Source organism: Macaca fascicularis, chromosome 4 (assembly GCF_037993035.2).
Source record: "Macaca fascicularis isolate 582-1 chromosome 4, T2T-MFA8v1.1".
NCBI classification, from domain to species: Eukaryota; Metazoa; Chordata; class Mammalia; order Primates; family Cercopithecidae; genus Macaca; species Macaca fascicularis.
In genome coordinates this window covers 91,332,463-91,357,749 of record NC_088378.1, presented here as the reverse complement: position 1 = coordinate 91,357,749, position 25,287 = coordinate 91,332,463, and the positions used below count along the sequence as shown (strand labels likewise).

The 25,287-nt window shown below is 39.5% G+C and overlaps 2 protein-coding genes across 12 annotated transcripts in view; both read left to right on the top strand.

Annotated features, from left to right (window-relative positions):
* Positions 1-569: 569 nt before the first annotated feature.
* On the top strand, positions 570-4,847 carry RIPPLY2 (ripply transcriptional repressor 2). 5 transcript variants are annotated; one of them, XM_045391197.2, is made up of 6 exons: positions 570-822; positions 1,004-1,082; positions 1,405-1,469; positions 1,618-1,645; positions 3,464-3,492; positions 4,573-4,847. In XM_045391197.2, exons 1-6 carry the CDS (start codon positions 574-576, stop codon positions 4,600-4,602), a joined length of 480 nt encoding a protein of 159 aa, XP_045247132.1. In that variant the 5' UTR covers positions 570-573; the 3' UTR covers positions 4,603-4,847. The 5 variants fall into 5 exon arrangements, with proteins under 5 accessions (XP_045247132.1, XP_045247133.2, XP_045247131.2 ...); XM_045391198.2 differs by lacking the exon at positions 1,618-1,645; XM_045391196.2 differs by lacking the exon at positions 3,464-3,492.
* A 2,158-nt stretch (positions 4,848-7,005) lies between these two features.
* The window catches only part of CYB5R4 (cytochrome b5 reductase 4), a 105,589-nt gene continuing 87,307 nt past the window's right edge, over positions 7,006-25,287 (top strand). For 5 of the 7 annotated variants that reach the window (XR_012433634.1, XR_012433635.1, XM_065543766.2 and 2 more), the window contains exons 1-2: positions 7,006-7,187; positions 11,426-11,579. Coding sequence is in view for 3 of the 7 variants with exons in the window: in XM_065543766.2 (XP_065399838.1) it covers positions 7,113-7,187; positions 11,426-11,579 (229 nt within the window). In the remaining 4 variants the exon portion in view is untranslated. Of the gene's footprint in view, positions 7,188-11,425; positions 11,580-21,681; positions 21,771-25,287 lie in introns of all 7 variants that reach the window. The other 2 variants (XM_074037575.1, XM_074037574.1) reach the window with 1 other exon arrangement.

The following is a 25,287-nucleotide window of genomic DNA, read 5'->3' as shown; positions in this document are numbered from 1 at the left end:
CACGAGAAGATAATTTAGAGATATACGCAAATCACATGACTCCAGTCTCTGGCTCTCTTAGCCAGAACACTGAATCTTTTACAATTTACCTCTTGTTGCCAATAATTTTCTATTATCGTCAGATAATAATAGGCTGGCGTATGAACCTAGTTTATCAACACATTTTTTTTAAAGGAGTCCATCCATTCACCCAATTAAAAAAAAATTGTTCCAGGAAGAGGAATTAAGTTCATTCCTTTGAATTCTAGTCTGCATCCCAGCTTTTAGAACAGGGGATGCAGAACCAGTTGATTTGCCACAGGTCAAGCAAGTCCTGAGTTTCCAGCGAATCAAGCAATTAACCAGTTACTTGGCCTTTTTGCAGAAATACACAAAACGTGTAGACTCGCTTAATTCCGTCTCCTCTTCACACGGAAATTGGCTGCTCGGGCGAATGTTGTTTTTCACCGAAGCCATGTGTCGAAGGGCGATTAACATTCGCTCGACAAAACCCCATCCCGGGCCATCTGGAAGTTGCACGCGTTCACACCCGGGGCTCAGCCTGGTGCGCCTTCACGCGCAGCCTTTTTGTTTATGCGGTTAGCAGGGGAGAGGGGCGGAGAGGGAGCGAACCTCTCAATGTGCAGCAGGCCGCGAGGGCTATATAAAGCTCGGGTCTCGGACCTACTGGAACTGGCCAAGATTGCCCGCGAGCTGGCAGCGGCCTTCCGCCAGTCTCCGCGGCGCCATGGAGACCGCAAGAGGCGCAGAGGGCACAGAGTGTGGAGCCGCGGCGTGCATGGCCACCGACCGCACTACGCGGCGCGCGGCCGCAGACTCCGGGTAGGCTTCTCCGCGCTGCTCTGTGCCTCCCAGCTTCCCCTGTCCCTCCCGCCTGCGCCTCCCCAGCTCCTCCCCTCCACTCTCCATCCCCCACCCCGCGGTGCCAGCGCTCGGCTTCGGTGGATTCTCCCGGGTCTGGGCTCACGTCTCCTCTGCGCGCCTTGTGCTATCCATCCCGCAGATACGCGGGCTTCTGGAGACCCTGGGTGGACGCCGGAGGCAAGAAAGAAGAGGAGACGCCGAACCAAGCCGCGGAGGCGGTGAGTGAGCCACGCGTCTCAGGCCGCGCCTCCCACGGGTGCAGAAGATTGACCAGGGCTCTTGGGACGCAGTGCCGGAGAGAGACATGCGAGACACTGGTCCTGCCTCTCGCTTAACATCCTGCCTGCCACTGGCCATAACGGTGCCGACGCGGCGGATGTGTCCTCTGGAGCGATGGGCCACAGGCACCCAGCCAGGAGCGAGGCTGCTGAGAGCCCTGGGGTTACATTCCCAGCGGGCACGAGGAACACTGGGTCGTGCACATTTCCACTTTCTAGAAGGAGGTGGGTGATAACTGGATTCACTTCCTTTCCTCTTCAGATGCCCGATGGCCCTGGAATGACCGCAGCTTCAGGAAAGCTTTCGCAATTCAGGCACCCAGTCAGGTGAGTGACAGGCCTCCCCAAAGGTCTCCCGCTCCTCCAGCCCCAGGGAGGAGCCAGGGGCATCGCACAGCCCAGCTCCGCAGCTGGTCCTGCAGCCTCTCTCTCTCTGAAAATCTGGCTTCAAGGTTACTTATCTTCTCACTCGCAGAGATCCGTTACTCATCAAATTGAAAAAGGTAAGGGCTCACGGTTTCACGTAAAGGGACCATTGATCAATACATATTCAATGAACTTGATGAATATATTACGAAGAGGGAAAGGGGATGCTATGGTAAAAGAGCGGTGACATCTTGTGCTGGCAAAACAGTTTTTGTTTTTAAATCCTAAAGGGTTCGAATGAAACTGACTTGGCATCAGGCAGTGTGTATGCTGCTTTTGTCTTGCAATCTGCAAGGAAGAATGGGATTAGCAGTTACAGTCTTACAGCAAATCAAGTTTGCCGTGTAGGAGAAAATAGAAATGCAATGAAAATCCTAAAGATTACTGAGGGTGGTTATAGAAAGGGTCAAAAGTTATTTAACATGAGGAGCTAGTTCACTGTTCCTAGCCACTTCAGGAAGTCAGCCTTTATCTAAGATTCTTTGTCACTTTTATCAGGTGAAATGTTAATAATTCTGCAGTTTTCCTGCCTCCTAGAGCTGTTAAATGAAGAGCTGAATGATGTTTGTAAAGTGCCCGTGGTGATAAATAGCACATAGAATTCATTACATCTAATTTCCTACCATGTACTAGCACTAGTGAAGCATACAGAAAAAAGTCGTCAAAGCACATGGCAAGTGTTGTAATGGAGTTTAGTTTGGTTAGTTTTACAAGTATGGGCATGGCACGAAGTGCCTAAATCTGTGAGTGGTAGGGGGAAGGGTCAGGGAAGTGTATATTATAAGTAGTGGTTACCTGGCTGAGTCTTGGAGAAGTTAATCAGATGAATGGGAAGTGGGAGCAAAAGAAATAGCACTGGAAAAGAGAAGCAGGATCATGAAACAGTGTGGCTCCTTGTGGGAACTCCAAGGAGTTTAGGTGTGTGAAGTTGTGGTCATTTCAGCAGGGTAATCAGATGCCAGATCTTGTATACTCTTGTACAGAGTTTTGTCTTGATCCTGTTTGTAGTGTTGGGAACCCATGGGCTTTATTCCGAAGGTAGTCTTGGGGGTTATACGTTAAATAGGCTTAGGACATCAAAAGTAAAACTGGAAGTTCTGCAATTTTTCAGGTAAGAAATGATGACAAACCATTGTAAGACACGAGAAGTGAGGATGGGACTGGATGAATCTAGGAAATACTTAGATGACAAAATAGATTAGGCTTTATAATGTATTGGATATGGTAGATGAAGAAGAGGTAAAAACCAGAATGGCTCCTAAGTTTGTAGCTGGTGATCAGGTGAATGCTGTACTAAAAGAATGGAAATTAGGGCCGAAAACAGATTTGGGAGGTGAGACCATGAGTCAAGTTTTCCACTTATCATATTTAATGTGCCTACGGGGCATCCAAAGAGTGATATCCAGTAGAGAGCTGCATACGTAAGTTAGGGGCCAAGAGTCAAGATCTTAAGTGGAAATACAGACTTGGGAGTCCGTGGTAAATGTAGGGTGGGGAAATCATGACAGTGGGCCAGGTAATCCTAGTTTGTTTAGAGGGAGGGCTGATGTTCTCAATGAAAACCTGAGGGAAGGCCAGCATCTAACCAGTACACAAAGCAAGAGAGGTCCGCAAAGGAGACTGAGAAGAATCAGAACAGAAAGAAACTCAGAAAAGTATGTGGGCCCTGGGAGAAGAATGGCCAACAGTGAGAAATTCTGGAGAGAGTATCATAATGACTAAACAGCATTCTTTGGGTTTGCCAGTTCCAGTTACCCATTAGAAAATAAATTGTTTCTTATATAAGAAATTCCCTTCTTTTCTGAAGTATGGATACAATTTAATTATGCTTCTCTTACATTTTATTTTTATTCATTTATATTTTGACTAATGTGGTGTGTTTTTTTTTTATTCAGCTGCAACTTCAGCTGTCAACTTTTTGAGGGTAGGGACCATGATTTATTCATCTTTAAATTGTGAATTATGTTGGCACAAGGGATCACTGAAATATTTATTGAATGACTGAATAATTGATAGTTACTTGTTTAAGCATCAAAAACATAAACTTTTTATGATTTTTGCTGGAAACATTTATAAACTACATTGTTTTTCTGCCTTTTAAAGTGGAGCATACTGAACATAATGTAATCTTTCATTTGTTGGAATGACTCCACTGTATGAATATATGGGCTGTTTATCCTACACGAAAATGACTGCACTGTACACGGTGATTCAGCCTTATCTCTCCTCTTTCTTTTCCTTGATGAAGACCAGAAGGCAAGATTAGTATTTGTCAGATTTTTGAAATTCTGAGGTAATCATACTTGCATGCCAGTTATTTGTATAAAACATATATAATTTCTCAATATTTCATATGATATTCACAAATGTAGTTGAATGAGGAGAAGACAGGCAGATAGAATCAAAGTTGAGGTCAGAAGTAGTCTTTCTATGCCTCAAGTTGTGAGTGCATAGACAAAATTTTTAAAATACTGGTTTTTATACATTTCTAAACTTACATTGTCTACTTCTGTAAGAGTTATATCTGTGAGTTTTAAGTAAGATAATAGGTAATTTCCACCTTTTTGTAAGGTGCATAATATTTCGTCATCTTTATAAAGCTGGATATCATCAGAGTTTTTAATGTACTGGTAGAACTCAATTCATTTTTTCCAAAGGAATTTAGAAACTGTAAGACAAATCTTCTATATATTATAAGAATAAATATATCCATAAGGCACAAAGTAAGGTAAACATTGATCTTATGCTTATCCAGGGTTTAGTGTGAATTTGATACAATTTACAGCTTGAAAAAAGACTGAAAATAATCAAACAGTTATTGATACTTGGGCAAGTAGATTCCATGAAAGCTGTGATAGTAGCATATTTTAACTCTATATCTTAAGGCTATATCCAAATGTATAAGTCAATTGTTAAATATATGGAGCTCTTGAAAATTTGACCATTTCATGAGTTTAAAGATTCTGAATGTGAAAAAATAAAACATGTTGTCTGCTTCTTTCAGACTATTTTGGCCAAAATCAAAGTGTTATGATTACTTATATCAAGAAGCAGAAGCTCTTCTGAAAAATTTTCCAATTCAAGCCACAATTTCATTTTACGAAGATTCTGATAGTGAAGATGAAATTGAGGAGCTGACCTGTGAAAATTAATCTGATTAGCTACTTTTGATTATATCCAGAGCTTTTAGGGTTTAAATTTAGTGTACAAATGTATCATAATTATTTTAAGCTAATTTATTTGTATATAAATTATTAATAAAGTGAAATATTTTATAATTAATCTGGTATTTGGCCTTTTTTTATCCCTACACTAGAATTGAATGTTGGAATCTAAAATAGGTGCCATCTACAAATGTCTTGATTGCATCATAAATATTTGGCGCTTACAAAGAATAAATTTTTCTCTTCATTAAATTGCAAATTTATATTTAGTTATAATTTTTCAAAGAATGACAGTATTTAATTCTCAAGACTGAATCTTTTAACATCTGCTATTTCCTACTGATGCCAGTTGGATGTTGTAGCTACAGATTAGTATTATCTTATTAGATAATGAAGAAAATAGCCTTATGTTAGAAATCACTCATTTATTAGTAAAGATTTTTTAGCAGGTGGAAAAAACACATTAAATCATTATCTGTAATTGAAAAAGGGAATCAATCTTAGGGCTCTTAAATTATAGATATTTTACATAAATGATGAGCAAAGTAACTCTTATGTTAATACTCCTTTTCAGTCCTTAAATCCAGTAGTAAAATAGTATTGATATTTAATACTTAATGTACTACATCGAGGGATCCCTAGAATTAAAACAAAATGTTTAAATTTGAGTGATTGATATGGAGTCTAAAAAAGTGGAGTCTAAAGGCCAGAAGTTGATAGTATCTTCCATTTCTGTAGGGGAGATAAGAAATTTGGAAAGTATGGAACATTCTTCAACAATATTAACTTATCCCTGTTCTGGTTCTCTGCTTTTGTTATTCTTGTGCAAAAGTTTTCTCATGAGAAGTGAAATAAGTCTCAGTGATTAGTTTTTCTTATGTAGACTCTAGAAGAATATGTCATCATTTAATGAGAGAGAGAGAACACTGCAGCAGTTTGCAAGGTCAAAGTAATACAGTTAATTATAGCCATGAGGTTCTTTTAGCTCAAATTCAGTCTTCTTGTAATAAGCATTTCAATTGCAAATAAAAATGGATAGAGGTGAATGTCATAGGTGGCTAAGGAGCTAAGAAATGCCTCTTATTTGAATGGCTACATATAGTCACACACTTTTTCTTCTGATTTAAAAGATTCTACAAACATAACCTTGATTTTTAGTCACTTTAAGAACTAAGTAGTTAAACAGAGAAAGTTTAAAGCATGACAATATGTTCAGAGTTAGGAAAAGTTAGTAATTAAAGGAGGATGGGGAGGATTATTTAAAACTATGTTTCTTCTGAAAACTTTCTCCCTCATTGGATTCTACTCTCAAGATCTATGTGCTTCCCAAGGGACACACAAAACAAACAAACAAACAGAAAAATCAGATTTTGAGCATTAGAGCCTGGTGTTTACCTACAGTGTTTGTCCTTTTCCCATTAATATGTTGGAATAGTACGAACAGCCACTGCCACTTATTCAGTACCTAATATTAACCAGGCACCGCAGTATGTAGTTTACATATGACCCTTTAATCTTTAATAAACCCATTATGCAGATGGGGAAAATGAGACTTTGAGATACTAAAGTAACTTTTATAAGACAGTTCAGTCATTAAGTGCAGAGATGGCATCCAAACCAAATCTGACTTTTAAACGTTACTTCATCACCACAGCTGGAGGTGAGCCGCATCAGTACACAACTCCCAGGGAAGACAGGAAGTTACATAAGGAGGGAGAATTTGTGAGTGGGTGAATAGAGCAGAAGGAGACTTTACTAATGTCTTTCGCGCATTCATCAGTCCTTAGCATGCTTAAAGTTGAGGTTTAAGGATGCTTAAAGGTGATGTTTTCTTCTTATCCCACAGTAGTGGCTGTTGACATTTGATATTTTTGCTCTTAAAGGTGTGAGGTGCTTTTTCCAGTACAGTCTAGTGCCTTACAGGAAAGAATTTCAGAGAAACGAAAATGCGTTTTTATCCATATTTCAAATAGTGTATTTTATTCCATATTTCAAGTAGTGCGATGGTACTGCTTAACAATGAACACACATTGCTGTTCCGGGTTAGCAGGATTAAGAATTTGTTCCCAGATTCGGTCAGCACCAAGGCTAAGGAACAGCTTCACTCTCTAATCTTTCCACGAAATAGCTGTCACCTTGCTCCGGTGCTGAAGTGTGGGACGCGGAACTAACTGAGCATGCGTACTTCCTCCCTGCCGTCCCTCCCTCCGCCCCGTTGGCTCCGCCCTCCGCGGACGTGCTGCGTCATAGCGCGTCTCACCCCTGGCGACCCCGGAAGTGGGTCGGGGGCTTGGCCTCTGCCCGGCCACAGAGCCGGAGCTGGAGGTACTATCCCGTCCGGCGGCGAACCCCGGGCAGGGCCCGGGGCTGGAGTTTCAAGATGCTGAACGTCCCTTCCCAGTCTTTCCCGGCCCCCAGGTCGCAGCAGCGTGTAGCCTCCGGGGGGCGTAGCAAGGTAAGCGGGTGGCTCCGTGAGTCTCTCCCCTCGCTGCGTTTCGCGCTCCGGCAGTCTGTTCTCTCCTTCCGCCCCAACTCCCAGCTCATGTACACCTCTCTAAGCTGTCGTTCCCTGCTATCCTTGCCTACAACCTCTTTTTGATCCCACTCTGTCTACAGTCCCTAAACTCTCCTTATCTCCTTCCCTTTCCCCTTGTAGCCCCTCTTATTTCTGGTCCTTTATCTCGCTCTATCTGTTCCCTTCCTCCAAGTCCTTTCCCGCGATTTCAATTTATATGACAGAGCCAGGCACTGTGCTTGCGGTATTATAGGCGCTTGGTATTAGCCTCCTTCCCTCAACCTCATCTCCTCGCTGGTCTTTTGTTCTTCACTGCCTGAAGGAGTTGTACCACATCACTCGATGTGGGTTCCCTTGCAGGAGGGAAAGGCTTGGCGGTGGCGATAGTGACCGTCTGTGCAAGGATGGGGGCTTGAGCTGGGGAGCTAGGTCAGGTTTACAGACACTATCCAAGTCATACTGCCTTTCTTTCTTCCCCTGGTACCTGATTGTTTTTTCATTGCCTTTTTACTGTTATCACTTGCTAACTTTGAAGCAAATATAATACTCTTGAGTTTTTGTTGAGCACAGTTGCTATTAGCAACAGGTGGAATACTGTGCAGATATATTCTGTATTTGCAAAATTCAATAAAAATTGTGTTCTTTGTTCTTTTGCGTTGTTTGTTCCTGTTTATGTGTTAGTTCCTCATTCTGTAACCATATCTTTATCTTTTGTTTGTGACACTTCCACCTACTTGGGCCACTCGGTTAACTCTTGAGTCTTAGCATCATTTGGAACCCTTGTCGATTTTCTTATTTTTCTCCACTTATATTTGGCGTTCTGATTCTAGTTCAGAATGAATATAGGTTCAGGGATCTGTAGTTTTCATTAGCTTTCCAGAGATTTCTTAAGTACTTTCTATAGGTGGCCATGTATATTTTTAGTGCTTTACATGTATTAACTTTAATCTTCACAATTATCCTGTGAAGTGAAAGCTTTTATTGTCTCTATTTCACAGAAAAGGAAACTGGCTAAGAAATGTTGCCTTAAATTGCTTAGGCTTGTGTTGTGGTTCTGCTGTGAGATTTCATTACTGATTCATATGTCAATCATCTAGCCATCCAGGCATGTATATTTTTCTCACTGGTTTTTGACCTGTTTCTTGAAGCTAAATACTTGATTGAATAACATAGTCTTTCCAGAGAGAATCTCTGAATTAGAATATGAGTTGCTGCCCTTCTTCGTTAAAAATACCAACTATGTTCTTAGCATCCATTTAAAGGAGAAAACTTAGAAGTAAACCAAAAAGTCACACAGATGGCGATGGCAAAGGTGAGTCTTTGGTCCAAAAAGAGAGCACAATAAGATTATTGTGCAATTCTAAGGAAAACTCAGACTCCACTCTTTTTCCTCTTTTCTTTGTGAAACAAGATGATGCTGAGAATGTAAAAACTGAGTCAGGTTTGGATGAAATGGGTAGAAGTTGAGAAAATAGAACCTAGTTGGGAAGGTTGGGAGCATGCAGCAGGTTCTCAAATAATGTTGTTTAATTCAACAGCATTAAGTTATAATATCGATGAGAAAAAAAAATTCGTTTCACCCGGGGCCACTGTCTTTGGCACACTCTAACTGTGTCTGCATAGGTTTTCTCTGGGTACTCTAGTTTCCTACTACAACCCAAAGATATGCAGGTTAGGTTAATTGATGTGTCTAAACGGTCCCAGTCTGTGTGAATGTTGGGTGTGTATGAGTGTGCCTTGCCGTAGGATGGCATCCTGTCCAGGGTCGATTCCTGCCTTGCTCCCTGAGCTACTGGGATAGGCTCTGACTACCTGTGACATTGAACTGGAATAGTTGGGTAAATAATTATCTTATTGTTTTTTAATTAATCTTTCTTAAATGTATATATAACTAACATTTCTTTCAGTGTTTAATATTAGAAGTATTTTGGTCTTTATTTAGAAGTCTGGTGATGTTTTTGTGACCAGAAATATACTGCAGGAACTTTTGTTTATGTCAGTTAACCCACGGTAGAATTAGTTTCGTTGTACATAATTTAGTTTCCAAGCACCTGTTGACCAGCTTAAGTGAGGACTTACTGTAATTTTTTAAAGGCACAGATTTTGAAGTGAGAAAGACCTAGATTCTTTCACCATATCTGCCAGTTAATCTCTTTGAGTCTGTTTCCTCAGATGTAAATGAGAATAACAGTACCCATATTATAGGATTGTTCATAGGATTCAATGAGGTAATGTTTCTCTTACCACAGCCTTGGTAAGCACTCAGTAAATGCCACTTGTCCTGAGGCTTTTATTTAGATCTCACAGACTTGAGTGTGACACAGAATATGCACTCAACATATGATAGTGATTATTTCTATTAATACCAGTGAACAAATAGTTATTGAGAACCTACTATATGCTGGAGTTTGTGGTCTCTGATTTCACGGTGTTTAGTTTCATAGGTTGCACGAAATAGTAAACATTCAGTTATAATGTCATAGATACTACAATAGGGTGTTATGACCACAAAGGAGTTGAGGATCAGAGAAGCCTTCCAGAGGAATTAATGGAAGTTGGGGTGAGGTTGATCCCTGCAGAGGAAGCAACTCTACCATAAGCAAGTACTTGACAGCAATCATGGAGTCAAATAATCAGTTCCCATTTGGCCAAGTATATAATGGAGAAGAGCAAAAGTTAGAACGTGGAGCTAGTGCAGTCAACTGTGACCAGATTGTGAAGACCTGGTAAATCCCTAGGGAATTATTATAAGGTAACCTGAGGAGCCACTGAGGGAGGGAGAACCTTTGATTAGATTTGCATTTCGGAAAGCTTGCTTTAACTATCCTGTGGATTATGGAATAGAGAGAGGTGAGTGATTTTCGTTTGGGATGGGAAAGGTCATTTTCTCACACTTCATTTATTGGGATCGAATGACCTAGAGTTTCAGTGATAGCCAGAATGGAATGATGTAGATTGATAGGATGGAATGTGAAAGGCACCACAGACCCATTAACTTGGTTAGTTTGGGAGTAAATGGATATCTAAAATAGGTGTGATTCAGATAAGTGAAATATGTAAACGTCCTTGAATGTGTCTGCTTTTACATTAAACATTCTTCTGTTACTACATTACAAATTAGTCAGACAAGCTTAGTTCCATAGAGATATCTTGAAAATGTTCTGGTCAAAGTACTAATAATACTTCTCATCTGAAAACATTGAAAATGTGTTTTATAAAACAAAATAAAAACCCAAACCATCCTGTTATTAAGTTCCCTGGGCAAGGGGCCTCATAAGGTTTCAGGCTCTTTACCATCACATGCAAAGACAATTCTTTGCTCAAGGGCTGTATAGAAACAGGTGCAGGCCATAGTTTGCCACCCCTTCCCTACAGTGTTGTTTTCCATCATTTGATAAACTTTGTTACTCAATGGATTCTTAGATAAGATTGCTATCTAATGATTTCTAAAAGTCTGTTTATATTGACAGTTCAGAAAATCAACTATAGTTAATTGTTTCTTTATCTTTTCTTCTGTCAAATCTCTTTTGATTTTTAAGGTGAAGAAATTTTGGTCCAAACTGGTGACTGTGACATATTAATGTCAGAGCCAGGACCAGAACCTGTTTTCTGGTTTCTGGTTCAATATCATTCTTGTTATATGGTCAGCCCTGTGTAGCCCTGTTTTCTGACTCCAAGGATTGAACCAACTGTGGATCAAAAATATTTGGGAAAAAAAAGTTAAAAAGAACAATACAACAATAAAAAAAAGGACTTATAAAATAATATAATACAACAGCCATTTACATAGCATTTACTTTGCTTTAGGTATTATTAGTAATCTAGAGATTATTTAAAGTATATGGCAGGATGTTCATAGTTATATGTCAGTACTTTGACATTTTATATGAGACACTTGAGCATCTGGATTTTGATATAGGGTAGGGGGAAGTCCTGGGACCAGTCCCCCGTGGATACTGATGGACTGCTGTACTGTGACATCAATATGGTGAAAATTTGTGTGATAGAATTTCTAAGCCCTACCTTTTATAATTCAAATACAGCATAAACAATATTGACAGTCTCTTAAAGCTGTAAAATGATTTATAGAATTGTTAGATTTGAGTTTTATTATCTTTTAAAATGGAATTAAAACTAATGAAGAAGCTGGATTTAATTCTTTCTTTTTCCATTTTTAGGTACCTTTAAAACAGGGCAGAAGCCTTATGGATTGGATTCGCCTGACCAAAAGTGGAAAGGATCTAACAGGATTAAAAGGCAGGTTAATTGAAGTAACTGAAGAAGAACTTAAGAAACACAACAAAAAAGATGATTGTTGGATATGCATAAGAGGTAGGTGGTATTTATTAAGTCCTTCAAAAAATGTTGACTGAACTTTCCAATTATGATGCTATATAACCTCATAGTCATGTTATTTTAAACATGAATTGACAATTATTTAACAAAAATATGTCCTGTGCTTAACAATAATTTTATAATTCTGACTTTGGATAGTATTTCTTCCTTAAGTAACCATTATATTCTGATGCAGAAAACAGTGAACTTCTGATATGAAAAAGTTTTTCTTGCTTCCTTGTACTGCATTTCCTTTGAAAGGAAACAAGCATTTGCCAGGCAATATAGTACAAAATTATTTGGTAAAATCCAGTTTATGTAGCAATAACTTTCTGTCTCAGAGCCTTATAACAGAATTCTGTTGGAAAAAAAAAAAAATCTCTGAGAATCTAAAGTAAACCTGAGAGTCTTGCATTAAAATCAGATCTTCAGTTTTCACTTGCAGCAATTTTTGTTACATGGTGTATGTTTCTTAGCAATATTAATTACTTGATTTTGTTTAGCTCGGAGTATTAGAAACTCCAAATTTGATATAAATGTATTGGAGGAGGTGAGCAGACAGACAAGAGGGTAGCTGATAAAAGCTGACTTTGTAGTAGCCAACTACTTGACATCTAGTAGGGGAACAAAAATAAAAATGAAGGGCATCCAACTATACCATGAGGCTCCATACATGGTTAACTGTGTTTACCATCTGTTTAGAGAGGAAGGGAAATACATCATTTTTGTTCTTAGTGCAATTGTAATTTTATCACTGTGTAATTTTGGTTTGTTGTCAGTTATCCTGACTACACTATAACCTGTATGAGGGCAGGGACATTGTTGGTCTTACTGCTCTGTCACTAGTGGCTGGCACATAGAGGCCATTGACTTGTATTTGTTCAACGAGTGTAATACTTACTTTTAAGAAGTATGGTTACTTAAAGAGGTGTCTGGTAGTTTTCACAGTGGATTGGTGATATCAACAGATATCAACACCAGTAAATGCTAAATTAATTTTCCATGGATCCCGTAACAAAGGACCACAAACTAGGTGGCTTAAACAACAGAAATTTGTCTCATAGTTCTTGATGGCTAGAAGTCTGTGATCAAGGTGTCAGCAGGGTTGGTTCCTTCTGAGGACTGAGTAACAATTTGTTCCATGCCTCTCACCTAGCTTCTGGTGGTTTGCTGGCAACCTTTGGAGTTTCTTGGCTTATAGAGCATTACCCTAATATCTGACTTCATCTTCACATGACATATTCCCTATGTGCTTGTCTGTGGTCAGATTTTCTGTTTTTATATGGGCGCTAGTCATACTCAATTAGGGACCTCCCCTACTCCAGTGTGACCTCATATAATTTTGCATCTGCAACAACCCTATATCCAAATAAGGTCATATTCTGAGCTACTGATGGTTAGGACTTCAACCTATGAATTTGGGGAGACACAGTTCAACCCATAGCAGACACAATTAGAGTGTGAAATTTTCAGTGGCAAAGGGTATGGAAACTTCCAGCAGGTAATGACATAGTTTGTATTGAGACATAATAGGTGTTCAACTACCCAAAGTTCCTCAGAGACATACAAATGTGAATGGTACCAACAATCTGGAATGAGGATTCTGGCAGGTGCAAAAAGATCTTTTTGACATTTTATAGGGTTTTTGCCACCCTCTTTATCCTTCCTTCATGCTCCCTACCTGTTTACCAGCTGCAAGTAACTGGTACAAAATGACTTCCCCATTGTGCCTGAGTGTTTTCCACTAGATAGGAGGAAGTCAAGATTAGCTTCCCAAGAACACCTTTCAGCTGGCCTAGGCTGCAGGCATGCCTGAGTTCTGTTTCTGCACTAAGAAACCACTTATTCAAAAATTTGATTATATGAACCTCTCGTGTCCTAGTGATATTAGATAATTGAGGCATTATTAGAATATAGTTAGACTTTATTATTCATATGATGTATTGATGGGGACAAGGGACTGGATTGCTGTGTTTGAAAAGTAATACAGGTTGAATATCCCTTATCCAAAATGCTTGGGATTAGAAGTATTTTGAATTTGGGATTTTTTCAAATTTTGGAATATTTGCATTATATACTTACTGGTTGAGCATCCCAAATCCAAAGACTGGAAATCTAAAAGGCTCTATTGAGTGTTTCTATTACATATGTTGGAGCTCAAAAAGTTTCAGATTTTGGAGCATTTCAGATTTATAAATTTGGGATACTCTACACTGCTCCCAGTTCCGTATCCTCTGTAATGATTTGAACGTATAGCACTTTGTGTGATAAGGTTGTTGATTTAATCATGAATTTTTTTTTTTGTTTTTTTTGTTTTTGTTTTTTTAGAGGAGATAGGATCTCGCTTTGTCCCCTAGGCTGGAGTGCAGTGGCTCCATCTTGGCTCACTGTGTCCTTGACCTCCTGGGCTCAAGTATTCCTCCTGTCTCACCCTTCTAAGTAGCTAGAATGACAAGTGTGCACCACCATGCCCAGCTATTTATTTTTTATATTTTTCTAGAGATAGAGGCTTGCTCTGTTGCCCAGGCTGGTCTTGAACTCCAGGTCTCAAGCAGTCCTCCTGCCTCAGCCTCACAAAGTGCTGGGATTGCAGGCATGAGCTGCCATACATGGCCATGAATTTTTTAGAAGTTTCTTCTGGGGAACATGTTCTACTCTATTAACAGTAAGACATTTTCCCCTCTTGGTAGAAATAAGATGTGTCTTTTTTATCTTTTTGACAGTTTGGTCTTTTATTTTATCAAGAAACACTCAGTTTAGACCTTGCTGATGGAGGAAGGATAAATGACTATTAGCAGGCAGAGTGAAGCTCCTTAAGAGGGCTACAAAGTATAAGTGATACCAGACTGTTGAAAGGGAGACACATGAGTTAGGAAAATCAGGGATGCTTTTGTGGTAGAGATAAGCCTTGAAGCAGTAGGCAGGATTTCAACAGGAAATGAGGAAGTGCACTCAGATGGAAGGAAAGGCCTGAACAAAGGAACAAAAACAGGAAAGTTTGAGGTGTTCTGGAGCTTAGGTTAATTGTTGGAGAATTATAAGAAAGAAGGCTGGAAAGGTGTGTTAGGTCAGATTGTGGACAACCTTGAAAGCCAGACTGGGAAATGTGTTCCTCATATAGATGGCAGTGTGTACTCTTGAAGGGATTTGAATGTGGGGACAGTGTTATAAGAGTATGCCTTGGAAAGATTAATCTGGTGGTAGGTGTGGTGAATTGAAATGAGATAAGGAAAGCATTTATTTTCTTACAGAAGTTCAGATGATAACAGGAGGTGAACCAGGATGTTGACAAAGGTCATGGAATAACAAGGTGAATGTGAGACAGACAGATTACTGGTAACTTCTAACATGATCCCAAATGAAACTAAAAATACATGTGTAAGGGAAATGGCTCTGCTTTAGTCAGGAGTAGGCCTAAGCGGCCTTTCTGCACAGCATGACTCAGCGGGTTTGGAGCGCAGGCACACAACATCGCACATTATATAACCATGCTGTGTGAGCTTGTGCTTGGCTCTGAGTCACTATTGTCTGTAAAAAGTATAATTGCCCTGCTTAACGCTGTACATACAGCTTGCTCGCACCCAGAGAGAGAGTAAAGCCATGTTGAAACTCTCTACGATTCCTTGCGTGTTTTTCCAGCTACCTACCACTTGCCCACTCACTCCCCTCAGACCTCAGAACCTGACAACATGACTAAACAAAGGTATCTTTTTCTTCACAGCTGTTCTAATTTAAAATATTACTGATAGCTTCTTAATGGGGGAATGTGTGTGCCAACTTTAGTCTTGAAGGTCAGAGATAGTGTTTGGACCCAAGTTTTAATCAAAACTGTGCCACAGGGAAGCATGGTATGATAGTGCCATTTTTTTTTTTTCCTTTTTTAAAGTACTAATTCCTTCATTTTGTGACAACTGCCCCATTTTTAGATTAGGTCTGAATTCAACTGATCACAATGTGGGAGACACAATCAGTTTCTTTAGGAAGTCTTAGAAAATACACAATTTGGTGTGGGTTTTTATGGCTAATATTTTGGGGACTATTTTCTCTTTTTGAATAAGTAGCAGCATTTCTGCCTCATGTTCAGGTGTGCTGAGCCTGGTCACATACCTTAAAATGATGGTATAAAAACAGCACTTGGCTGACAGTGGGATGTAAAAAATGAGCATCAGTTTGGAATGATCTCTAAGACGTGTATCGAGTTCCTAATTTGTTCATTTAATTTTCACCGTTTTCTGTAAAGTATGTAATTATTGTAAAGCAGTAGTAGTTAATTGGAATGCCGAAGAAATGGGTTGGTAGAGGAATTACTGCTTTTTAAAAAAACTTGTCGAATTTACCATTAATTCATGCTTTTATATTTTTCTCTTTTACTGTTGTTTCAAGTCCCTTTCTCAAGAACCAAAGATTTACAAACATGTAAAGTGTTGAGCAAGTGGGTAAATCACTCATCTGAGAGTTCTCCTGTCAAGCGTAGATCAGACTGTTTTTACTGTAGTATGATACATTTTATTGTAGTATAGTCAGTGTTAGTAATGATGCATTAAGTAGTGAAATCATCATTTGGGCAGCATGGTTCAGCCTTTTATCTTAGGGTGAGGGAAGTGTGGCTTGTTACTCAATAACAGTCTATTTGAATAAATGATATTTCAAAAAAAGTTGACTACAGCCAAAGGACTAGTGTCTCTGTTGCTAAAAATTTAGCAGGTTAGGTTCTCCAAATGGTATTTTATGGATTTCACTTATTTAGAAATGAACGTATTTTGATTTCTCCTTAAGCTGATTGTCATGTACTAGTAAATTGAAGAGGCCTGCTTGATGCCACTGCAAAAGTGGCTTATAATGGGTCTGTTTTTTTAATTTCATAACTGTTTTTTAAAACTTGTGAAGTGGATCCTAAGAAGTAGTATTTAGTCCTGTTATATTTCCATTATAGTTATTTAGATTTCTGGGTTCATGTACAACAAACCTTTTAAAATTTACTCATAGGATGATAGTGTAAATGTTTGTGAATACAGTTGATCCTCATTATTCATGGACTTTATATTTGCAAGTTTACCTACTTGCTAAACTGTATTCATAATCTCAAACTCAGTACTCACAGTGCCTGTTAGTCATTCAAAGACCCACACAGAGCAGTGAAAAATATCTTTGTTGCCCAACGTGCACATTCCTAGCTGAGGTTAGACAAGGCAATGTTCTGACTTCTTGTTTTAGTTCTTATACTGTAAAAAAGTGTCTTTTTGACCAGGCGCGGTGGCTCACGCCTGTAATCCCAGCACTTTGGGAGGCCGAGGCAGGCGGATCACCTGAGGTCACGAGTTCGAGAACAACCTGCCCAACATGGCAAAACTCCAGCTCTACTAAAAATACAAAAAATTAGCCAGGCATGGTGGCACATGTCTGTAATCCCAGCTACTCTGGAGGCTGAGGCAGGAGAATTGCTTGAACCCAGGAGACAGAAGTTGCAGTGATGCACTCAAGCCTGGGCGACAAGGGCATAACTCTGACTCAAAAAAAAAAAGGGGTGTCTTTTTTTGAGGTCTATTTAGTGCCATAATTTTTACATTTTTGTGTTTTTGGTTGGTGATTTCACTGTTTAAAATGGTCCCCAAGAATAGTGCTGAAGTGCTGTGGCAAGAAAGCTGTAGTATACCTTATGGAGAAAATAGATGTCAGATAGGCTTCATTCAGACTTCAGTTGTAGTGAGTTACAGCTGTTGGCTGTGAGTTCAGTGTTCATGAATCAGCAATATGTATTAAATAAAGTGTCTTTAAACAGCAGCACACATTAAACAAGGGTATGTATTGATTGGTTGACAAACCTGTTGTCATTATAGGCTCATAGGAACCCAACTTTGTATTTTTTACTAGTAGCGATGGGTCAGTATTTGCTAATTCAGTGTTTACAGCATACAGGAACCCAATTTTGTATTTTTTCCAAGGAGCAATGGGTCAGTATTTACTAATTCAGTGTTTGCAGCAATTTTATGGAAATAACTGCCATGAATAAGGATATTCAACTATATTTCTTTAGATCATCTTTCATTTATACTCCAGTAATGATAAAGAAAGCTTTATACTTTTTAGGTTAAATTCAGACCCACCAAAAATAGAGCTGATTTATCTAACTGTTTTTTTTTTTCCTAGGTTTCCTTGGCTTCCTGGTTCAATTCTGTTTTCAGAAACTGCAGTATTATTTGTCCATAGCAGGGAAAGTTTTTCAAATTTGGAACTATTGTTTTAATTTGTAATAGAACATATTAACCCAGTAATATACTATCTAAATAATAATGTATCATTATTACAGTTAGTTCAACCATTCTATAGTTTACTTTGTGTGCTATCATCATTAGTTTCTTGACAGATTTTTGAACAACTCTCTTCAACTCTCTTCTTTCTTGTTTAGGTTAGATTAAAACCCATTGTGTTTGTAACCTCAAACTCAGTACTCACAGTACTTTTAGACATTCAAGGACATGCACAGAGCAGTGAAAAAAATCTTTGTCGCCCAACATGCAGGTTCCTAGCTGGGGTCAAAGAAGGCAGTGTTCTGCCTTGAAAACAAATCAACAATGTTCTGCCTTGAAGAAAATCAAAATTGTTTTAGTGGTACATTTCCCTTCATTCATTGTTTGCTTTTGCTTTTTTTTGAGACAGAGTTTCACTCTTGTTACCCAGGCTGGAGTGCAGTGGCACCATCTCAGCTCAGCTCACTGCAACCTCCACCTCCTAGGTTCAAGCGATTCTCCTGCCTCAGCCTTTCGAGTAGCTGGGATGATAGGTGCCTGCCACCATGCCCGGCTAATTTTTTGTATTTTTAGTAGAGTTGGGGGTTTCACCATGTTGGCCAGGCTGGTCTGGAACTCCTGACCTCAGGTGATCCACAGCCTTGGCCTCCCAAAGTGCTGGGATTACAGGCGTGAGCCACTGCACCCGGCCCGTTCATTGATTTCTAACCTAACCCACAGATTTTTCAAGCTGCCTCTGACATCTAAGATTATTAGCTGTCTCTTACTTTTACCCAGTCTTTATCTCCTAAACTGTCATTCACTCTGTTCTTTCTCCTTTTTTTCACTTTTTTTCTCTCTCTACTTCTCTCCCATTCATTAAAAATCCAGTGGAGAGGAAAAACTGCTGATCTCAGGGCCTCATCTAACCCTCAGGTGTTCTGTTTGGTTGACATGGTGCTTTACAAACTGCAGCCAACATTCTGAAATTTTCTTTGTGGGAAAGTTTTTTATTACAAATTTAATTTTAAAAAGGATACGGGGCTATTTAAATTTTCTCTTTATTGTGTCAGTTTTAGTCAGTTGTGTTTTTCAATGAATTTGTTAATTTCGTCTCAGTTATTAAATATATTGGCATATAGTTATTTGTAATATTCCCTTTTTATTTCTTTAATGTCTTAAGTTCTATGATATACCCTATATGTCCTTTTTCATTCCTGGTGTTGCTAATTTTTTCCCTCTTTTTTTCTTGATCAGTCTTACTAGAAGTTTATCAATTTTATTAACATTTTGAAGAAACTAATTTTGCTTTGTATTTTCTCGGTTGCTTCTTTTCTGTTTCATTGTTTGTTGTTTCATTACTTGTTGTTTTCTGTTTTATTACTTTTATTAGTGATGTAGCTACTTTAAGATTTTTTTTCTTCAGCATTTGCATCGTTAAATTTAGAGAGATAATTTGCGGTAACTCTCATTATATTCCTGGTTGTTGCCTGAATTACTTGATAGTGGCAATTTTTGCTCCTATTTATGTTTTGGCTGTTGCCGTTATCTTTTTGTACATTCAAATGTATTACCCAGTCACATAATTCTCAAGTTTTAAATTAACACCTCATGTATAAATATTCTTTTTAGAAAGTGCTTTCTGTTTTTAAATACCCTAGCAGGGTTATTGATGTGTCAGTTATATGCTATGTGCTAAGTGTTAATTTTCACAACGGACGAATGAGGTAGGTCTTCCATTTCAGAGATTGAGGGGACTGAAGCTTAGAGAATCCACATTTACCAAACAAGAAAACTGAAGCTGATAGAATATATTAGTGGGGAGTCATAGCTATAACTGATGGAAAACTATCTTGGCTTAAGCTGAAGTAAAAATTTACTAAAAAGTTACAGGTGAGAATTGATGCAGGGGCTCAGACCAAGTCCCCAGGACCTGTTTTCACATTATCTTTTGATTTCCCTTCTGAGATCACTCTGTTTTAGGATTAACTCTAACTTCATAGCCTGAAGATGACCACAGAAACTCTAACCCCAGTTATTTTCTAGTTATGTTCTGTTTCTCTAATAGATGAGATAAAGGTCTTAGATTTGGCTTTGATTGTCACAGTTTTGATCATGTTCCCATTGCTGGTATAGTAATTCTATTTAAGGGAAAGTGGTATGCTTACTCACTTAAACCTAGGTCACAAACTGCATCCTGTAGACTAGCGTGGAACCAAACTGAAGCATATATGACAGGGAGTAGTTCCCTGAACAAAAAGTGATACTGTTGCTAGAAGGGATTGGATGCTGGGCTAGGAAAAGATTGATGTCTACCACAGAGAGTCTGGTAACTTGCCAAAGGCAGAGCTGATGAGAATGAAGCCACTGTTTCAACCTAGAGAGCCTGATTCTAAGTTTTTACACTTAAACTATAGACTGTGCTGCCTCCTGTTTTACTGTATTCAGCTCTAAAGTTAATCGTGGTTTAGCATTTGTGTGTGTTTCTCACTTTGAGTGACATAGCATAAATTAATTAAGAAATTATCACAGGGTGTCTGTTACTTATAACTCTTCTCATGTTAATTAACATTGATAGTTAAGAATCATATAGGATATCACCCATCACCACACTTGGCTAATTTTTTGTATTTTTAGTAGAGATGGGGTTTCATTGGCCAGGCTGGTCTTGAACTCTTGACCTCAAGTGATCCACCTGCCTCAGCCTCCCAAAGTGTTGGTATTACAGGCGTGAGCCACCTTCTGAGACAGTTTTTATCTTTGGTAATTTGATGAAACATAGTTTTTGCTTTTTTGTATGACTGTGTGTGGTTGTCGCTCGTAAAATAGAGAGAAGACAGGTTTTGAGTTTCCTTTGTTGGTTCATTCATTTAATGAATATTTCTCAAGGATCTGCTATGTGTTATGCATTACACGAGGTTCTGGAGGGTAAATTTAAAATAGAGATGGGCTGTGCTCTCACAGAATTTACAATCTACTCGGGGAACAGAAAGTGTTAATCCAGTCTGTTAGGTGTTGTTAAGGAGAGGTGTGCTGTGCTGAGTGAAGATTGCAGAAGATTGAGCTGAGATCTGAAGGATATATGGAAGTTAACTAGGCAAGGAGAGGAATGGGCACATTATTCCACGCTTCAGGAAAAAGCATGCAAAGGATGGGTGGTGTGTTTGTATGTGATTTCTTTGTGATAAAAGAAATTATGTACACATGCAGGTGTTTACAGTGAATATAAGGAACTTGAAGTGGTAGCCATGTTCTGTCTTCTCTTTATTATCAGAAAGACACTTCTTTCAAAGACTTCCTTCCTGCCTGCCTGCTTCCCCTCCCCTCCCCTCCCCTCCCCTCCTCTCCCTCTTACTGTTTTTGAAACTGTCTCCTCCCCTCTCCTCCCCTCTCCTCCCCTCCCTTCCCTCTTACTGTTTTTGAAACTGTCTCATTCTGTCATCCAGACTGAAGCTCAGTGACATGATCATAGCTCACTGTAGCCTGAACCTCCTGGGCTCAAGTAATCCTCCCACCTCAGCCTCCCAAGAAGCTAGGACTACAGGTGCACACCAACACGGTTGGCTACTTTTTTAAAAAACAAAATTATGTTTTTTGTAGAGCCGGGCCTCACCGTGTGGCCCAGACTGGTCTTGATCTCCTGGCCTCAAGCAGTCCTCCTGCCTTGGCCTCTCAAAGTGCTGGGAATGAGCCACTGGGCCAGGCCTCAAAGACCTCATTCTTTCTAAGACCTTTTATTTTTTCCTAAGGCTAATCCCTTTATGTGTTCTTATCAGTCCTTTCCAGCCTTTTTTATGATGTTATGATGTTGGGCCATTGCTCATCCTTTATTGTCTGACATCTTCAATTTTTGCCTTTCATTCTTCCAACAGCTTCTTTCCTTCAGTCTCTTCATCTTTGAAAACCTGACTCTGACCCTCCGTGACTGCTTCTTCCCCGAGGCTTTCTTCCTCTGTACCTGGTATGTAGGACTTCTGTTAGAACATCCATTTCATTTTTTGGCCACTTTTTATATTTTTGTCTTTATTCTTTTTTTCTTTTTCTTTTCTTTTTTTTTTTTTGAGATGGAATCTCACTCTGTCACCAAGCTGGAGTGCAATGGCATGATCACAACTCACTGCAACCTCCGCCTCCTGGGTTCAAGCAATTTTCCTGCCTCAACCTCCTGAGTAGCTGAGATTACAGGCGTGCGCCACCATGCCCAGCTAATTTTTGTATTTTTAGTAGAGATGGGATTTCACCATGTTAGCCAGGCTGGTCTCAAACTCCTGATCTCGTTATCTGCCCGCCTCAGCCTCCCAAAGTGCTGGGATTACAGGCGGATTACAGGCGTGAGCCACCGTGCCCGGCCGTCTTTATTCTTAAGTTTCAGGATATTAATGTATCACTTTTCTCCCTATATCACTTGCATCTGGTAGAGGGCATAGCTAACGGTTAGTGTTCAGTAAATGTTCTTTGAGGCATGTGTAGATTTTGATATGTGCAAGACTTTTTATTTTTTAATTAAAAGAAAATTTTAATTTTTTTTTAGATATTGAGTCTCACTATGCTGCCTAGGCTGGACTCAAACAGTCCTCCTGCATCAACCTCCTGAGTAGCTGGGACTACAGGATGTGCAGGACTTTTAAACCACATTATGGTAGTGTTATAGGACCACCACAACTTACTCAAAGGTAGCCGTTGGGTCAGGATTTCTGCACTATATTCCCTTCTGTGGTTACAGGAAAGGGGTCCTGATCCAGACCCCAAGAGAAGGTCCTCGGATCCTATGCAAGAAAGAATTCAGGATGAGTCCACAGTGCAAAGTAAAAGCAAGTTTATTGAGAAAGTAAAGTAGTGAAAATACAGCTACTCCATAGGACAGAGTAGGATGTTCCTGAGAGTAAGAGGAGGAACTCATCCTCCCTAGGTACAGTGCTTGTATACATGTGGAGATGTGCTCTGCTACAAGGGTTTGTGATAAATGAGTAATTTTCTTAATTACTACCTTTTGCAAGAATCAATATCATTATCTTTGAAGCAAAATTAGAAATGCTTTTGTTCTCCAGGTATCAGGATATCTGGACACTCCCAAGTCTGGGTCTGTTTAGTGGGTACTATTAATTTGTTCTCTTAACCACAAACATCTAGAGGCTAGGAATGCCTGACTTTCTGGGAATTCGGCCCAGCAGGTCCCAGCCTCATTTTCCAGCCCTCTCTCAAAATGGAGTCGCTCTGGTTCGAACGCCTCTGACAGTAGGGATATTCTAATGATATCAGAAGATAGAACCCAGCTGAGGGACTTTCATTTTTCATGTTTCCATATTATTGGCTCCTGGAATTAGGGAATATACTAGTTCCTTAATAAGAAACTTTGTTATTTCTGGATAGTTCTCTGATATAGATTCATGGTCTATTCAAATGTGAGCAACAGCTTGATAGGTTTCGTATGGTTTCTCTCCTTTGTATAGTTTTGTATTTTCTTTTGTAGACTTTGCACACTATGGGGATTGGGTAAATATTGAAGATTTCTTAAGGGTCATTTTGTCATTCATTAAATACTTTTTAATTAAGCATTTTATTTTGAAAAAAATTCAGACTTACAAAAAAGTTGCAAGTGTGATGCAGTGAATTCCATAAATTCTTCAACTGCCTGGATTCATCCATTGTTGACATAGTTATCATTGTATTTTAATGAAACCATTTTTTCTCCACTATTACTTTTTATACTTCTTTACTTTTTTTTTAGCAGTTGCTCTAAGAGTTTATGATATACATTTCTAATTTATCAGTCTCCTTTCAAATAATAGACTGTTTCACATATAGTATAATAACCTTCTAATAATATACTTCCATTTCCCTTTTCTGTGCTTTATGCTGTTGTTGTTATTCATTTTACTTCTATATAAGCTCTAAATCCCAGTGTATGTTACTGTTTTTGCTTTATACAGTTACTTATCTTTCAGAGATAAAATTTAAAAAAAATTATCTTTTATATATACCCACATTTTACCATTTTCTGTGCTTGTTATTCCTTTTTTGTTGATCCAGATTTCCGCTGAAGAACTTCCTTTAATTTTTTTTTTTTTTTTTTTTTTAAAGACAGAGTCTCGCTCTGTTGCCAGGCTGGAGTGCAGTGGCACGATCTCGGCTCACTGCAACCATCGCCTCCCGGGCTCAAGCGATTCTCCTGCCTCAGCCTTCTGATAGCTGAGAGTACAGGTGTGTGCCACCACGCCCGGCTAATTTTTTGTATTTTAGAGTAGAGGTGGGGTTTCACCATATTAGCCAGGATGATCTCGATCTCCTGACCTTGTGATCCGCCCGCCTTGGCCTTCCAAAGTGCTGGAATTACAGGTGTGAGCCACCGCGCCCAGCCCTTTTCACATTTTTTTGTAGTGCAGATCTGTTGGCAATGAATTTCGTCACTTTTATTTTCTGAAATGTCTTTGTTTTGCCTTCATTTTAAAGATATATTGTTATTGGGCATACTTTTCTAGATTGGTAGTGTTCTTTTTCCCATCAGTTTAAATATGTCACTCTGTCTTCTAGTTTGCATAGATGAGAACTCTGCCGTCATTCTTTTTTTCCCATAGTATGTGTCTTAGTTCATTTTATGTTGCTATAAAAGAATGCCTGAGGCTGGGTAATTTATAAAGAAAAAAGGTTTATTTGGCTCATGATTCCTGATGGCTTGAAAGTTTAAAATTGGGCATCTGGGCCGGGCGCAGTGGCTCACGCCTGTAATCCCAGCACTTTAGGAGGCCGAGGCGGGCGGATCACGAGGTCAGGAGATCGAGACCATCCTGGCTAACACGGTGAAACCCCGTCTCTACTAAAAAAAAAAAAAAATACAAAATATTAGCTGGGTGTGGTGGCGGGCACCTGCCTGTAGTCCCAGCTACTTGGGAGGCTGAGGCAGGAGAATGGCGTGAACCTGGGAGGTGGAGCTTGCAGTGAGCAGAGACCCTGCGCCACTGCACCCCAGCCTGGGCGGCAGAGCGAGACTCCGTCTCAAAAAAAAATTGGACATCTGCATCTGGTGAGGGTCTCAAGGTGGACGGTGAAAGGGAGCCAGTGTATACAAAGATTACATGGCGAGAGAGGGGGAAGGGCAGGAGTGGGTGGGTGGGGGAGGATGTGCCAGGCTCCTTTTAGCAAACGGCTTTCACAGGAACTAACAGTGTGAACTCACTCCCCACAAAGGAGGGCATTAATGTGTTCAAGAGAGATCTACCCCCAGGAACCAAACCCCTCCTGTTAGGCCTCACCTCCAACACTGGGGATCAAATTTCAACGTGAAGTTTGGAGGGGACAAATATCTAAATTACAGCAGCATGTAAGATTTCTTTTTTCTCTGACTGCCTTTAAGACTTTCTTTTAGGTTTTTAGCAGTTCGACTATGATATGGTTTTCCCAGTATTTTTCTTGCTTGGGGTTCTCCAAATTAAATTTGGGAAATTTTCAGCCATTATCTCTTCAAATATTTCTTTTGCATC